General features: G+C 40.7%; 1 protein-coding gene across 1 annotated transcript in view; it reads left to right on the top strand.

Moving 5' to 3' along the window:
* The window catches only part of LOC126456599 (glutamate receptor ionotropic, kainate 2-like), a 60,474-nt gene that overhangs the window by 26,221 nt on the left and 15,908 nt on the right, over positions 1-18,345 (top strand). The window contains exons 5-6 of the mRNA XM_050092344.1: positions 3,578-3,789; positions 14,563-14,750. Of these exons, the coding sequence (XP_049948301.1) occupies positions 3,578-3,789; positions 14,563-14,750 (400 nt within the window). The remainder of the gene's footprint in view (positions 1-3,577; positions 3,790-14,562; positions 14,751-18,345) is intronic.

The raw sequence follows: 18,345 nt of genomic DNA, 5'->3' as shown, positions 1-18,345 counted from the left end.
TAATTTCATGTCATTGCATCTCATCTGAGCGCCCCTCCTCCTCCTCCTCCTCCTCCTCCTCCTCCTCCTCCCCCCCCCCTCTCCCTTCGACCAAACATTGACTCCGCTTCAGTGGTTTTCATTGGTTTCACATACGCGTTTCTCGTTTATTTCGAATACACGCATTACTATGACATGTCAATTTTTCTAAGTGTCAAAAACGATCTGCATTGCCAAATACTTCTCAAACCTCTGTAGAGCATATTTATCGTCTTAACACAGTATCCAAGGTACGTTATGTGGAAACTCAACATTTCAACTGTGATTATGTGATCGAAAGGCAAATCAACGCATACAGTTTTGTACTGATGGCGGTCAGCGGCTAAAAATTAAATATGATGGTTAACCACTAAGCTCAATTTTCGAACAAAGCGTTCATATAAATTTTATGTTTGTATCTGGCACTACACGCGAAATAAGAGAAGTATATATCTTGTAGCATTCTCAGTTACAGTAATTTGTATTATGAAAATGTTAATGTAATCAACGGTTACATTATTTAAGGCTGATTCTCTGTTGGTAGTTACAACTGATAATTTTATTGAAAAATAGCGTTAGTTTATCTGTGAAGTTGAAGATGTAGCGTTATTGTGATGGATGGCTCTACATTTTCTAGCTTCGCAATTTTGGCAGTGTAATGGTGTATTACTTTCCTAATATTTATTATACTGCGAATTAGAATTTTGGCGTGACTCAATTCAGGTACAAGAATATTTTTAATCCAAAAGAGGACCCAGTGTGTGATAAAATTGTTCGTGTGGCTTCATGTAAGACTCTGTCCTATAACACGAAAATTTGTAGCTCATGCTACTTAACTAATTCAAATGAATGATAGCAAATAATGGAAGTGATAAGTATGTGAGGAAAACAATTCTTTTCTGTTGTTGAGTAATTTATATACAACTCTGTAGCACAACATTGAAGACACTTTTGGAAATATTATATGCTATCAGAGACAAACAGCGTGTTATTGAGACAAAGTAGACGGTATTTCTACATTTTCATTTCAACATTTTCATTTCACTGCTGTAATATCTCAGGGCCTTTCAAATGTGACACTAAAATAAGTGTAACTTACAATATACAAGTTCTGAAATGAAGATATAACATTTTTAACATTTGTAGTTGTGAGTTGTTTCCCTAAATGATTTAATACAAGTACAAGGTTCATTCTCTGTGATTACTAGTAATGTAACTTATCATTCTTTTCCTTATTGTTCGTTGTATTTAATTTACATTAATGAAGTCATATTTTTCCTGATCGTATAGCATTATCAATGCATCAAATTCTATCGAAACAAACGGAAAAATATTGTCGTAGAAATTATTTCTAATAAAATGTCTCATGAGGAGATAAACAGAAAACCATCACCGAAATCAAAAGTATGTTGTTGTTGTTGTTGTGGTCTTCAGTCCTGAGACTGGTTTGATGCAGCTCTCCATGCTACTCTATCCTGTGCAAGCTTCTTCATCTCCCAGTACCTACTGCAACCTACATCCTTTTGAATCTGCTTGGTTTATTCATCTCTTGGTCTCCCTCTACGATTTTTACCCTCCACGCTGCCCTCCAATACTGAATTGGTGATCCCTTGATGCCTCAGAACATGTCCTACCAAACGATCCCTTCTTCTGGTCAAGTTGTGCCACAAACTTCTCTTCTCCCCAATCCTATTCAGTACTTCCTCATTAGTTATGTGATCTACCCATCTAATCTTCAGCATTCTCCTGTGACACCTCATTTCGAAAGCTTCTATTCTCTTCTTGTCCAAACTATTTATCGTCCATGTTTCACTTCCATACATGGCTACACTCCATACAAATACTTTCAGAAATGACTTCCTGACACTTAAATCAATACTCGATGTTAACAAATTTCTCTTCTTCAGAAACGCTTTCCTTGCCATTGCCAGTCAACATTTTATATCCTCTCTACTTCGACCATCATCAATTATTTTGCTCCCCAAATAGCAAAACGTCTTTACTACTTCAAGTGTCTCATTTCCTAATCTAATTCCCTCAGCATCACCCGACTTAATTCGACTACATTCCATTATCCTCGTTTTGCTTTTATTGATGTTCATCTTATATCCTCCTTTCAAGACACTGTCCATTCCATTCAACTGCTCTTCCAAGCCCTTTGCTGTCCCTGACAGAATTACAATGTCATCGGCGAACCTCAAAGTTTTTATTTCTTTTCCATGGATTTTAATACCTACTCCGAATTTTTCTGTTGTTTCCTTTACTGCTTGCTCAATATACAGATTGAACAACATCGGGGAGAGGCTGCAACCGTGTATTACTCCCTTCCCAACCACTGCTTCCCTTTCATGTCCCTCGACTCTTATAACTGCCATCTGGTCTCTGTACAAATTGTAAATAGCCTTTCGCTCCCTGTATTTTACCCCTGCCACCTTTAGAATTTGAAAGAGAGTATTCCAGTCAACACTGTCAAAAGCTTTCTGTAAGTCTACAAATGCTAGAATCGTAGGTTTGCCTTTCCTTAATATTTCTTCTAAGGTAAGTCGCAAGGTCAGTATTGCCTCACGTGTTCCAGTGTTTCTACGGAATCCAAACTGATTTTCCCCGAGGTTGGCTTCTACTAGTTTTTCCATTCGTCTGTAAAGAATTCATGTTAGTATTTTGCAGCTGTGACTTATTAAACTGATAGTTCGGTGATTTTCATATCTGTTAACACCTGCTTTCTTTGGGATTGGAATTATTATATTCTTCTTGAAGGCTGAGGGTATTTCGCTTGTTTCATACATCTTGCTCACCAGATGGTAGAGTTTTGTCAGGACTGGCTCTCCCAGGGCCGTCAGTAGTTCCAATGGAATGTTGTCTACTCCGGAGGCCTTGTTTCGACTCAGGTCTTTCAGTGCTCTGTCAAACTCTTCAAGCAGTATCGTATCTCCCATTTCATCTTCATCTACATCCTCTTCCATTTCCATAATATAGTCCTCAAGTACATCGCCCTTGTATAGACCCTCTATATACTCCTTCCACCTTTCTGCTTTCTTTTCTTTGCTTAGAACTGGGTTTCCATCTGAGCTCTTGATATTCATACAAGTCGTTCTCTTATCTCCAAAGGTCTCTTTAATTTTCCTGTAAGCAGTATCTATCTTACCCCTAGTGAGATAAGCCTCTACATCCTTACATTTGTCCTCTAGCCATCCCTGCTTAGCCATTTTGCACTTCCTGTCGATCTCATTTTATGTATATGTTAGTGAAACATTAATCACGCAAGAATAAGAAATTTAATGCAAAAAGAGAAATAAAGGGAAAAATGGGGTTGGGTGTGAATTGCAATAAGTAAAACGTTATCGATGTGTACATTTATTGGTGTATTATGCAGATGAAGGTTAAAGAATCTGAGTAAGGCGGTAAAAGTTGAAGGGCAGCATCAAATTAATAAAAAGAACATAACCTGCTTTTGACACAGTGTACAGCAGCTAAGGGTTAATATGCTAATATTGTTGGTCTCTTAAGCATATGAGAGTTGCTATTTAACACAGTAATTTCAATTTTGTTCTTTTTATAGATATGAGCCTCCCATAGACACCGTGGTTGACTTGCATGACAGTGGGCTGCAGTGGGCACAAATCGACAGTGCGTTCCTCAACTCGCTCAGAGGACTTACAGATCAAGTCTACCTGGACCTGATAGAGCGTTTCCGGGTGCTCACACCAGAAGTCCTGCGTTCTCGAGTCACCACTCGAGACTTGGCGTTTATCGTCGAGAGACTTCCTGGAGGTATGATCTACTTATCGTAGTTTCCTGCTGGTTGAGTCACCATACAATGTAAAGTAGGATATTTCACAAATTTTGTAATTCGTATTGATAAACTAGCCGTGGTTTCCTACGTTCTATTCCCTTATCTCTCAAGTACATATTTTACGGTTATGGGAAATGGTTGTCATTGTCATTCCTGCAGAGATGAGTAATGGTAAGTATCTGGTAAAAATCTTGTGGTTGAAGCTTTCGTCTCTACCACATTCGCTTCCTAATATGTAAGAAGGAATTACAGCTCCCCTTGAAGAACTATAACAAGAAGGACTGGACGAGAATCATATTCACATTTGAAAATTCGGCAAAACTTTGGCTACTCTGTGCATTGGTAACAATAAAAATTTGTGCTGTGCTTGGGGTCGAACCCGGATCTTCTGCTTGACGTCAGGGGTAGCCTTGACCGCCTCTCCTATCCCCGAGTACGCTGCCTACTCCGATCCTACCTTCCATATGCCAACGCTTTTGTCTACATCCTACACTTGTGCACGTACTGTGAGTCCTCTACGGGACGAAACGTAATGATTAAAGTCAAAGCCCAGTTATTAGGCATGAAACAGAAAATTGCAGAGGCTGCGTTGTTAGAACAACATGAACACAGCAATATAGCAAGAAAAACTGTTTTTTCTCAGGGCAGAACCAGTTATCGCTGTTACATAATTATCTGGCAAACATTTAAATTCTCCTTTGTTATTGTGACGAGTTCCACGACTGCAAATAACAGGTAGCAATAACAGAAGCTCTTCTGGCTACAGATTTTATTTGGAAAACACTGCCACTTTTGTCCTCACACACGGCTAATGTTAGATGACATCAAATACATCTGTTCATACAAAAATAGGTGCATTTGAAGTGATCTGAAAATGTCCCTGGGTGAGACCGAAACCAGGCGTACTTTAAACAAAATATTCTTGCAACTGTAGCTGGTTTTCTTGCAGGCAGAAATTACTGAATAACTTAAGATTGCTGTAAACTTTTGTATTAAATGAGCACGGGTGTACAGGAACGTCAATGGTATCTATTCCCTTTTGTATCTGTAATGTTAGTACCTGTAGTGCAATGACAAAAGTCGAGTATCTACTTCGTGTAGGGAACAGTTGTATTTAAACGCCTTTTTGAAGTAACCCTGTTGTGAGCGTTTCATTCCAATGTACACACAGCTTTCAGCTAGTTGCTGTAAAGTTCTTTTTGTTTTGAACGGTTTAAAACTTTTGAAGGACAAGTATGTGAAAAATATACTTCAAATATCGCTCTATTTCTCTTGAAGATGTGAAGGCCCATGGTAAAACGCAGTCACAGGCGGAAATATATAGGAAAAGCAAGATGTAGAAATATCCTCGATTGTTACAAAGAGAAGTGTGTCGGGATCCCTGCTTTTCTTGCTGAATAGTAATGACCTTGCAGACAATATTAATAGTAATCTGACTTTTCGCGGATGACACAGTTATTTACAATGGATAGTGTCTAAGAGGAGTTGCTATTATTACATGCAGTCAGAGCTTGACAAGATTTCAAAGTGGTCCGAAGACTGGCGACTTGCTTTAAATGTTCAGAAATGTAAAACTGTGTACTTCACAAAACGAAAAAGAAACGCAGTATCCTATGACGGTAATATCAATATGTCACAGATGACACCGGTCGACTTATACAAATACCTGTGTGTAACACTTAGTGGGGATTCAGAATGGAGTGATCTCAAAGGCTCCATAGTGGGTAAAGCAGGTGGAAGGCTTTGCTTTATTGGTGGTATTAGGGAAATTCAGTCAATATACAAAGGATACTGTTTGTAAATTACTCGTGCTAACAAAACCTAGAAAACAGCTCAAGCGTGTGGGACCTATGAGAAATAGAACTAGCAAGTGGTATTAAACCAATACAGACAAGGGTAGCACAAATGGTCACAGGTATGATTGACCCATAGGATAGTGTCACAGAACTGAACTAGCAGTCTCTTGAAGACAGACATAAAGTATCCAGAGAAAGCCCACTTACAAAGTATCAAGAACCAGCTTTAAATGATGAAGCTAGGATTAAATTACAGCACGCTGCGTATTGTGCCCTTATGCTCCGTAAGGACAAAGTTAGATTTATTTTAGCGCGCATGGAGATATTTAAATAACCATTCATCCCGCGCTCCATATTTGAATGAAACAGGAGAAAGTCGTAATAACTGGAACGATGTGACGTACACTCTCCCACGCATTTCACAATGGTTTGCAGAGCGCGGATGTGGATGTTAACGTAGATGTGGTATCGTAAGATTTAGTGTGTGAAGTAAATGATGTTATGACATGTTATATGAAGCCGTATTCCACCAGTTACGTGAAGACCAAAAAATGACTAAGCTGTGCACAACGACAGAGGGTGCATCTGTTGAATGTAGACAAGAAGTGAATACGTAAATTGCTTTTATGGACCAATTATTCACTTTGTATGAGATATGGATTCACCTACGCGCATTATGAAGTAAACGGGAATCATAACGGTAGGTCGAAGTAGATGGATCTGCAGTAAAGATTGGCTAAGCAGATTTTATATGTGAAATTTATTATGGAGATGGAGACATAACTTTATTTGCCGTTTTTAGAGGTCTTGGTGCAATGCAAGAACAATGGCACAAGTGGACACTCGATGTTTCGAAAGCCCACTTACACAGAGCGTTATCTACAGGAAACTATCCTCCATTATCCGGTACAAGTAGTCGGTGTTCCGAATACCTTGAGCCATCAAGCCCATGCCATCTAGGACGTCGATAATCTGCAACAGGAATTATAACAACTACCAGCTATGTTCCTCGACAGTGTATTTTCGTCTCGCTAAGTACAGAAAACTATGCAGGCGTAAAAACGCCAGAACAAGGACGGGGATGAGGTTTTCAAACAGACAGTTTATGTACCATATTTAGTACCTCTTCCACTGTATGTCTTAGACAAATGGTTTCGGAAGGCAGGTGTACGTACATACGGTTTCGTGTGACTGCAGCAAATCAACTACACTACACGTGTTTTTCTTCTCCGTATACAATCGAATTTTTGGTTGTATTATTCCGGTCTGTGTAATTTCTTCTGGTACTCTATCTTACTGCAGTTTTTTGCTATTATTACAGATCTGAAAATGGCTGTGTAATCAGCGGAAACTAGTCATCATTTAATGTTATTCCCTAACGATCATCACCTTTAAGATATATTATTTAAAATTTTTTATCTTAACGTCAAACTTTTAGGTCGTTCGTCTCCATCCTGGCTATGTCTGAATTAACAGCTTTATGTGTTTAGTTGGGCAAAGAATGTGAAAAACAGACGATAATGATTCTGTGGACTTTTTCTGTGTTGCCACATTGCAATGCCTGGAGGATATTATTCACGAAAATCTTCGTCTTGACAATCGATAACGTAGCGTAGATTCTCTTGAAACCACATACAACATTGTTTTTTAGATCGTCTGACTGGTTTCATGCTGCCCACTCCGAGTTCCCCTACTATGCCAACATCTTCACCACAGAGTAGGGCTTGCATCCAATATCGTCAACCTATTTCACATATTCCAATAACGTTTTTACCACATAGGTTTTATCATCCACAGCTCTCTCGGCTACCAGGGAAGTTATTATTTTATGTTGTAACATTTTTCCTATCGTAGTGTGTTTGTTCCTGTTAATGTTTTTCACACGTTACTCTCCATGCATATTCCTAGGAGAATTTTCTCATTTCTCATATTATCGGTCAAACTAATTTTCGAACTCTATCTATAGCCCCATATTTTAAACGCTTCGATTCTCTTTCCCAGTTCTCCCACCGACAATAATGCACTTCAAATGTGTGTGAATTCCGAAGGGACCAAACTGCTGAGATCATCGGTCCCTAGATTTACACTCTACTGAAACTAACTTATACTGAGAACAACACACACACCCATGCCCGAGGTAGGACTCGAACCTCCGGCGGGAGAGAGCGCACAATCCGTAACATGGCGCCTGAAACCGCGCGGCCACTACACGCAGGATATAGTGCACTTCCATACGATACTGTACTCGTAACATACGTTCTCAGAAATTTCTTCTTCAGATTAAAGCAGATGATTTGGCCAGAAATGACACTATTGCCTGATGTAGTCTGTTCTCTATGTCTTTGTCTCGTCGCTAATACATTATTTTCCTTGCAACTTAGCAAAATGGATTCACTTTGTAGTGTAGGATACAGGTGGGGTGTGGTTTGAGCATAGGGTTTTGGAGATAGGGTGTTGGGTGGCGGGTTTAAAATACGACGATTGTTTGTGTTTGTTTTTGTTCGCTGTCTTTCTCATGCGAGCCCGGCGACTAGTTTTGTTGTCAGCCAGAAAGTGAAGGAAACAGACTGCCCTTATTTCCCAGTCTGCACGGCCACATTCCGATACATCCCACTGAAAGAAGTGTTTCTATTCTCCTTCTGCTTAGTGGGATAAGGACTATGATTTTAAATGAAAGTATGAAGTTCTGGTTCATACGTACATTGAGTAAAGTCTCTCATGTACAACGCTTTGAAATTCACTACATTTAATTGACAGTAAATCTTTCTGTCATAAATAGCACAACTAGCAGTTCAGAAGCGACCTCTACGGTATGTTCCTACCAGATTGTCTTTCGCCCTAATAACAATGAAATGCGTGTTTGAAATAAATGCTCACCACAAAAGTGGAAATAATAGTCACCGTCCGCCACGCGGATTTGTAATTATCACGAACGGCACACTAACTGTTATTTTAGCGGAATCTAAGCGATCCAGTAGGGTGTACAGTCCTCCGTTTTTACCGCAAATACGCGATTTGTCATAGTCTGTCTCTGACGTCATCCTAGTCAGAGCGATATCCGACCTTCAACCGACGTAGATGTTACAGTAGCAGAGTGCGAAGTGAACATTACTACTGTCTCTCGGGCTGTATTTATGCACGTGACGCAGTGGACGGCCGAGGGCACATCTGTTGCCTACCGCCTTAACACGCGGCAGCAGTCTCAGAACGACCGTTTTCTCGGACACATAATACACTATTGACCATTAAAATTGCTACACCAAGAAGAAATGCAGATGATAAACGGGTATTCATTGGACAAATATATTATACTAGAACTGACATGTGATCACATTTTCACGCGATTTGGGTGCATAGATACTCAGAAATCAGTACCGAGAACAACCTTCTCTGGCCGTAATAACGGCCTTGATACGCCTGGGCATTGAGCCCAACAGCGTGTACAGGTACAGCTGCCCATGCAGCTTCAACACGATACCACAGTTCATCAAGAGTAGTGACTGGCGTATTGTGACGAGGCAGTTGCTCAGCCACCATTGACCAGACGTTTTCAATTAATGAGAGATCTGGAGAACGTGCTGGCCGGGGCAGCAGTCGAACATTTTCTGTATCCAGAAAGGCCCGTACAGGACCTGCAACGTGCATGCATTATCCCTGAAATGTAGGGATTCGCAGGGATCGAATGAAGGGTAGAGCCACGGGTCGTAACACATCTGAAATGTGAAGTCCACTGTTCTATGTACCGTCAATGCGAACAAGAGGTGACCGAGACGTGTAACCAGTGGCACCCCATATCATCATGCCGGGTGATACGCCAGTGTGGCGGTGACGACTACACTCTTCCAATGTGCGTTCACCGCGATGTCGCCAAACACGGATGCGACCATCATGACGCTGTACACAAAACTTGGATTCATCCGAAAAAATGACGTTTTGCCATTCGTGCACCCAGGTTCGTCGTTGAGTACACCGTGGCAGACGCTACTGTCTGTGATGCAGCGTCAAGGGTAACCGCAGCCATGGTCTCCATGCTGCTGCACGATGCGTTACAGCCATGCGGATAAGATGCCTGTCATCTCGACTGCTAGTGATACGAGGCCGTTGGGATCTAGCACGGCGTTCCGTATTACCCTCCTCAACCCACCGATTCGACATTCTGCTAACAGTCATTGGATCTCGACTAACGCGAGCAGCGATGTCGCGACACGATAAACTACAATCGCGATAGGCTACAATCCGACCTTTATCAAAGTCGGAAACGTGATGGTACGCGTTTCTCCTCCTTACACGAGGCTCCACAACAACGTTTCACCAGGCAATGCCGGTCAACTGCTGTTTCCATATGAGAAATCGGTTGGAAACTTTCCTCATGTCGGCACGTTGTAGGTGTCGCCACCGGCGCCAGCCTTGTGTGAATGCTCTGAAAAGCTAATCATTTGCATGTCACAGCATCTTCTTCCTACCTGTTAAATTTCGCGTCTGTAGCAATTTTAATGGCTAGTAGCGTATTTGATAACATAGTTATGAATTATTTAAGAACTTTCTTAATTTTCACATGTATTTAGGTACTTCGTTTGAAAGCACTGAAAACGTTTCAGCTCGCCTGAATGAAAACTTTGCCTTCTAGAATTTTTATAGTGGAACTAACGGTAGATCGTTAGATCTGAACCATAGCTTTACAAGAACTTGTATTCGCTGTTATTAATACTGCAACTCTAAAATTTGTTATAGCTTTATTATTTAGTCGGTTTTGTCATCTGATTTAACCAAAATCCTCTATTACAGGTACTTAAACTACTACAATCAGGTATATTTTCGTTACAAATTTGGTTTTAACTTAATTACTCAAAAACTACAAGAGGTAGCTTAACGTGGTCTGTCAGTTATTAGTTTTAGGGTGAACTGGAGCATAAAGCAAGGTTTGCGTGTCTAAGTCCAATATTTAGCGCCTTCCTTTTTTTTATAAAAACGTGGATTCTGGTCGTAAGTTTCGTTCTTTAACTTTGAAACTTGCACCAGTTATTTATGAGCTCCATAGGCATCTTCTGACAAAGTTCTGGGTTTCTAGCTTTATTATTTAGAGTAGCTAATTTTTTTCTTAAAACGTCATTTTTACGAAAACTATTAAGACCTGATAATTGAAACGTTATTACAATAAAATATATCTTACGTTTATTCTTCAGGAAGATTTGTCCCTTGAATGATATCTAATGTAGATGATCCGAACGCCAGAAGCGTCACGCGAAGGCTGGTGTACAACAGTGACATTTCTCCGTCTGAATCTTACTCGGGAAAGAAGCGTCATTAACATAGCTAAAGATTTCGCGAGCTGGCAATAATTTCGCAGCAAATCATGCATAACGGATAATTTTTCGGAAAACTGGTGTTAGCACTTGATTATGAATCAAGATACACTACAGAAATTTCGCCGCTCGCCTAACACGGATCATTACAGGGATCTAGCAAATGTTATTGTGTAACTGTATTGGAGCACGTGAGTTGACATACGGAAAAAACTGCTGTAACCTCCCCCTCATTTATCGACCTTAATGACAGAAAAATTTAAACCGCGTGTACCTAATGGAAATTTGGGAAAAGCAATCGTCACCGAAGTTAATTTGTATGTAAAGAGGGAGGAAAGGGTTACATCTAAATGAAAGGAAAAATGCAAATGAAATTGGTGGAAATTAATTTTGAGAAAAGGGTAAAATTAATAAAGAAAGTAAATGTGCGGTCTTTACGTTAACAATTAATTGGCGTTAATTAGATATTTGAGAATTGGGGAAAATTACGGTCGCAAGTCCTATGAACAACTACTATACTAACAGAAAATGAAAGATAATAGCACATATAATTAGCACTAAAAGCGTGTTGTGTGAAAACTGAATGTGTGTCAGAAGTAATAAATTTCGCTACACTCTGACTTAATTTAGCAAAAGAATTAATTTAAACTGGAAAATTGAAAGTTAATCTAGTGACTGAAATTAATAGTGAGCTTTGTTTCTGAAGCACTACGAAATTCAGTAAAATAAGGTTAGTCTTGGGTTACTTCAACAATCATTTCAAAAGCTACTTGAATCTACGCAATTTAGAAATAAGAGATTTAACTTTGAACTTGAATTAAATGATTCTGAACAATTAGCAATAGTAAAATTTAGTACGTACCAAGCTGAGCTGCAGTCACAGGTAAGCTAAAATATGGTAACAAAACTCGCACTCTTAATTTGTGACTGTGTAATCTAAATATTGTAGCCAGTTATGTATACTTTAACTGAACTTTGAAATTATACCAGTGAAATGGAATGATATTACTCTACTACTGGTTTTTGAATTTCAACGACACTCGGGTACATTTCGGAAAAGGAATGGACCCTGCTTGGTAATGCGATTGGGACAATGAGCAACAAAGGTTCATGCTAAGTTGCTGTAATTTTGTGAGGCAAATGGAACAATTTTAAATGCTGAGGACTGCCATACAGTTCTAAAACTTTACGTGCTTCCAGTTTTCCTTGTTGGTTGGTTGAAGGTTTGAAGTCGTCTGTCGAGAGGTGGCGACAATCACTCATTGTCGGCCGTAGCTGTTGCAGAAGCTGGATGTTGGCGCGCCTTCTTCTCGACACGGTCTCCAGCCGAAACGGGCTCTTGATGTGTGCCAGCTAACGCATTCCGTCCGCGACACCATGTCAGAAACTAACATAGCAAGTCGAGCGCAATTACATGCTGCCAAACCCCGAAAGCGCGGCATCTCGCGGGAGCGTCACTCAACACAACTGCTCCACCGCCCTACTCCAGCCAGACTCTGCTCTGCCCGCACTCCACGCGGCAGAGTTAACACTACCAAAGATCCTAAACACTTCGGTTCTCCACACGACCTATCGATGTAGTCGTTCGATAGCATAGTTTTCCCTAGGCTAGACACAGCTTAAAAATACAAATAATATTTACAAAACAAACCAATTATACATCGACATAAATGCATAAATATATAAATATACAAATAGTGAAACAATTACAATATATAAAGACACAGAAATTTCATATCTTCAGGTAACAAAATAAGGAAAAAAAATTTATAGTACAATAGATGGAAATTGGAGGATATGCATTTACGGCGTTACACTGCACCCTGTTTGTGATACTATTAACGCATCAACCTAGTGTAGCCCTATTCACAGGTCAGAATTCTCAAATTACCTGTGTGCAAGCGAGGATGTTTTCTGATACATCAAATCAGACGCAGAAATTATTAGAAAACATTTCATTTCTAACATCCTTCCTACGCTACCGACATAGCTCTCGTGACAGTCATCCACTCGTATTTGTGTCTGTAGATAACACTCTGGGTTAACAGTACTTTGTAGATGATGCAGCACAATAATGATTTGCTGCAGGATTTCAAGGCCCTTTTGAACGATGCTGTAAGTCTATGGAATAGAGGAGAGGGGAAGGTATTGTTGAAAGTTAAGGATAACTTCAGGCTGATGGTTGCAGTGCGGAATTACTTGTTGGCTCAGCCTCTAAGTTTAATTACACCAGAAGACATAACGAAAATTTGTAAGAACTGCAAAGGATCCACGCTGGTGCAGATACTGAATGTTGATACTAAACGTAATTAAATATAATGACTGCTCATAAATGGACAAAAAATAGTCTGACTACTGCTCGATTACACTTTTCACCATCAATCTCTCCAAACAGTGGCAATCCGGAAGATATCTACGAATAACTGCCTAGAGAGAACTAATGACGAGATAAAGCTAATTTTAGGATAAGTAGGTGCTAGGCTGAAATTCTTTGGAAATATCTTAGGGAAATGTAATTCATCCACTTACACAACACTAATTCGATTTCTTATTTTGAAAGTTTCTGCGTTGAATGCAACAGTTACCTTTTATTTCATTTTCGTACTATTGCACAGCCTTACGCCACGTTCAAGTACCACGTTAAAAGATTTTATATGAAAATATATATATTGTAATTTGTATATCATTCACTCCCTGTTTTTAGTTTTAAATAACCAGTGATCTACTAATATGTATTGTTTAATAAAATACGTTTTAAGAGAGTGCCTGAAATTGAGCTAAGCCTTATACTCTACAATACAAGGAAAATAAGACACAAATTAACAGTTGCAGACATAATTAAGTCAACCAATGGAATCACCTGTGGGCATAGCACAAAAATACGCTGCCGACGATTCTTGAGTATTACTCGTCTTGCTGGGACTCTTACCACGTTAGATTAGTAGAAGCGACAGAGAAAGACTGCACTCTTCGTCACGTGTTCCCGTAGAAATCGCAGGAGCGTCATGGAGATACTAATGAGACCTCACTGCCAAACGGCACAAGAGCGGTGTTTTACATCGTGGAAACGTTTAAAATTAAAACTGTGATGACGTGCGCTCGAAGACGGGTCGGACAACACATTACTTTCTTCTATAAAATCCAAAGGGAAACGGGGAAACGATGTTAGCAGCAAAAGTGCACGTCACTACACAATGTGAGGTGGCTTGCGGATTATGGACGCAGTTGATATAGTTTTAAACATAGGAAGGCACTCTGTTAACGTAATTTGGTAGTTTAGTGACGCTGGCTAATGTATACACTAACAATCTTCTCGGATGTAGCGAGCAACTGGATTAATGAAAAAATTTTGTTCATAAAAAGGCGATATTTAATCCCATCTTCTATTCTTTACTACACATCCTGTAATTACACATGCTTTAATCACGTACTCCAGTGGCACAAAGTTTCAGATGCCTAAAAGGAACTTTGCAGAAGTACAAAATTTGCGTATTTATTGTGTGGGTGACTATTTGTGTTATTATTTAACAGGCTTATAGCAGCGTGTAATTAATTTCATTCTCTGGCTAGATAAGTTTAACAGTATCAAAATTGTTTTTATGGCTAGTGTAAGACAAATTTGGTGTGATATGAATGAGCTTTTTTTCCCCAGGGTACTTTTCCATTGGTGACTATATCGACGAGGAAGCGCTGAGCAATTGGTTGCGACCGATGCGCGAGGACATCTACTGGGAGCATGTGGTGTTTGCGGTCCGCAAATGCTGGCCTTACCTCGAGCAGCTCAACGACATCATCGACAGACTCTTCGAGGCTGGGATTATAAGCGCATGGGAGGGACAGGTGTGTTACACTCTGACTAGGCTGATGATTGGTGTCTAAAATTATAGATCATAATCGATATTCATTTATGTCAAAATACTACTTTTAACTTAGCTTTTACTAACAAGTATGCGTCGAGGGTCTATCATTATAAAGATGTAAAGAATCTGAGGATGTACGTCTGGAGTACAGCATTGTATGGTAGTGAAACATGGAGTGTGGGAAAACCGGAACAGAAGAGAATCGAAGCATTTGAGATGTGGTGCTACAGAGGAATGTTGAAAATTAGGTGGACTGATAAGGTAAGCAATGAGGAGGTTCTACGCAGAATCGGAGAGGAAAGGAATATGTGGAAAACACTGATAAGGAGAAGGGACAGGATGATAGGACATCTGCTAAGACATGAGGGAATGACTTCCATGGTACTAGAGGGAGATGTAGAGGGCAAAAAAAACTGTAGAGGAGGACAGAGATTGGAATACGTCAAGCAAATAATTGAGGACGTAGGTTGCAAGTGCTACTCTGAGATGAAGAGGTTAGCACAGGAAAGGAATTCGTGGCGGGCCGCATCAAACCAGTCAGTAGACTGATGACCAAAAAAAAAGAATCCTAAGTCAGCTCTTACATCAACATCTATTATCTGCGTAATAATGTAAAATATGTAGCACTGAGTCTTACTGTAATGTACAATGGTCCGACAAAAGTCCAGTGTTAGCTATATGCACATGTAGAAATGGCGGTAGTAACGCGTATACAAGGTATAAAATGACAATGCACTGGCGGGGACGACTTTAGAACTCCGGTGATTCGTGTGGAAAGGTTTCCGACGTGGTTATGGCCGCACGACAGGAATTAACACACTTAGAACGAGGAATGGTGGTTCGAGCTAGGCGCATGGGTCATTCCATTACGGAAAACCCTAGGAAATTCACTATTCCGTGATCCACAGTGTCAAGAGTGTGCCGAGAGTATCAAATTTCAGGCATTACCTCACACCACGGACAACGCAGTGATCGACGGCCTCCACTTAGCGTAAAGTTGTCAATGCAGAAAAACAACAGTGCATGAAGTAACGGCAGAAATGAATGTCAGACGTACGACGAACGTATCCGTTTGGACAGTGCGGCGAAATTTGACATAAATGGGCTATGGCGACCAACGAGAGTGCCTTTGCTAACAGCACATCGCCTGCAGCGTCTCTTCTAGGCTCGTGACCACATCGGTTAGAGCACAGACGACTGGAAAACCCCGACATAGTCAAAACAGTCCCGATTTCAGTTGGTAAGAGATGATAGGGTTCGCATTTGGCGCAGATCCCAGATGAAGGCACTGTGCAAAGTGATGACGGCTCTATAATGGTGAGCACTGTGTTTATGAGGAATGGACCGGAAATGCTAATGTTCCGCTATTTGCAGACCATTTGTAGCCGTTCTTGGACTTCATGTTCCGAGACAACGAAGCAATTTTTATGGTTGACAGTATATTACGTCACTGCGTCACAGTTGTTCGTGATTGGTTTGAAGAACATTATGGACCATTCGAGCGAAATATTTGGCCCTCAGGGCGCCCGGCATGAATCCCATCGAATGGTTATGGGACATAATCAAGAGGTCAGTTCGAGCACAAATACCTGCACCGCCAACACTTTAGCAATTATGGACGGCTGTAAAGGAAGTATGACTCAGTACTTCTACAAGGGACTTCCAACGATTCGTTGAGCCCATGTGCCACGCCCAATTGCTGCAATACGCCAGACAAAAGGACGTTCGACACGATATCGGGATGTAACGCATGACTTCTGTAACCTTGATGTACACGAAGGGTAGTCGTAAAGCTTTTCCAGGTTGAAAAAATCAAACGACAATCATGAAACTTGATGTCACTTTCCCCAGTTCCTCTATAGACTGATCGTTCTATTCCACTCATTCCGCCCAACGACGGGTAACTTGGCGCAGTCAATAAATTGGCGGCTCAGGAAACATTCTTCAAAGAAAACGGCCTCGTCGTCATTCTGGAAATGCCTCAAACGCTTTGGTTTCTTCATCCCAGGAGAGAGGAAGAAATCATTACTTTCCGTGCCAAGGAGTACATGTCATGAGGTTAAATTTAATACTCCGGGTAAATCTGCTTATCAGGCCATAGTGTATCTTACACCGGTCACACACGAAATAGCCGGCCGGAGTGGCCATGCGGTTGTGGGCGCTACAGTCTGGAACCGAGCGACCGCTACGTTCACAGGTTCGAATCCTGCCTCCCGGCATGGATGTGTGTGATGTCCTTAGGTTAGTTAGGTTTAATTAGTTCTACGTTCTAGGTGACTGATGACCTCAGAAGTTAAGTCGCATAGTGCTCAGAGCCATTTGAACCACTTTTGAACTCACGAAATAACAACTAACTACCTCCGAATAGGGGATGGCTTCATAGTTAGGAGAGAAATGCTACCATCTGCGATTCCCGTGGTGTACAACTCGTTGTACGCTACATTTTAACAGAGTGACCTTTATATTGTGACAAGATGGCGGAAGCAAATCTAGGTATGGGTCTGCCGTCTGTCGCAGCTGGTGGCGAGACCAGTGTGCAAAAAGGTTTAAATTTCGTGTAGTGTCCGAACTCCACTCATGGCGTTTAGATTGAAACTTTTAACGTGTTACCAAGTGACTGCCTCATCATTTTTATTCTAGAGACCAATCACACACAGCTACCTGCTCTACTACTTTAATTTCTCCCAGAGCTTCCTTTTTAATTCCAAGTTATAGGACTCAGTTCGATATAATGTTATCGCTCTCTCTCCTTCCTTGTGTGTGCGTATGTGTGTGCATGTGCGTGGTTACGGCACTTCTCTACATGAACTGTTGGATATGTTGGTTTCAGTGCTGTATAGGAGCGAATAATTTTCCTCGTTCCTGTGCCTCTAAGACGACCCTAGGTCCACTCAAGAACGGGTGAAGAATGTCTTCTTATTTTTATGAGCCACCAACGCATGAGAAGACAGTAATAGTGGACAGCAACAATATCATATTTACAGAAAAACTGTAACTACTCGTACATTCTAGATACTACTTTCCAGCAATCTTAAGTAATGATAAAAACAACATATGATAATAGTTACAGAGAGTGTACAAGTTATTAAGTAACACAACAGATATATATAAAACTTAGATCACACTGAAACCGTCTGCGTCACCTAACCACTCTGTCATATAAAGGCGCATTGCAGCTGTGAACTTACACTGAAGTGACGAAAGTCAAGCGAACCCTCCTCATATCGTGTCGGAGCTCATTTTGCTTGACCTAGTGCAGCATCTCAACCTGACACGGTCGCCACAAATCACTGAAAGTTTTCTGCATGTATATTGAGCTGCTCATAACAGCGAAATTGTTGCCAGCACAGGCTGTTGTGCACAAACGAACCTCTCCATTATGTACCACGAATGTTCAAAGGGTTTCATGTCGACGACCTTAATGGCCAAACCATTTGCTCGAATTGTCCAGAACATTCTTCAGGGCAATCACGAACGGTTGTGACCCAGTGACAGGTCCATTGTTGTTTGGAAACATGAAGTCCATGAATGGCAGAAAATTGTCCCCAGGTAACCGAACATAACCATTTACAGTC

The sequence above is a fragment of the Schistocerca serialis genome, chromosome 2 (genome assembly GCF_023864345.2).
Source record: "Schistocerca serialis cubense isolate TAMUIC-IGC-003099 chromosome 2, iqSchSeri2.2, whole genome shotgun sequence".
Taxonomy (NCBI): Eukaryota; Metazoa; Arthropoda; class Insecta; order Orthoptera; family Acrididae; genus Schistocerca; species Schistocerca serialis.
The sequence above is the reverse complement of the archived record's forward strand: the minus strand, read 5'-3'. Positions and strand labels throughout refer to the sequence as shown.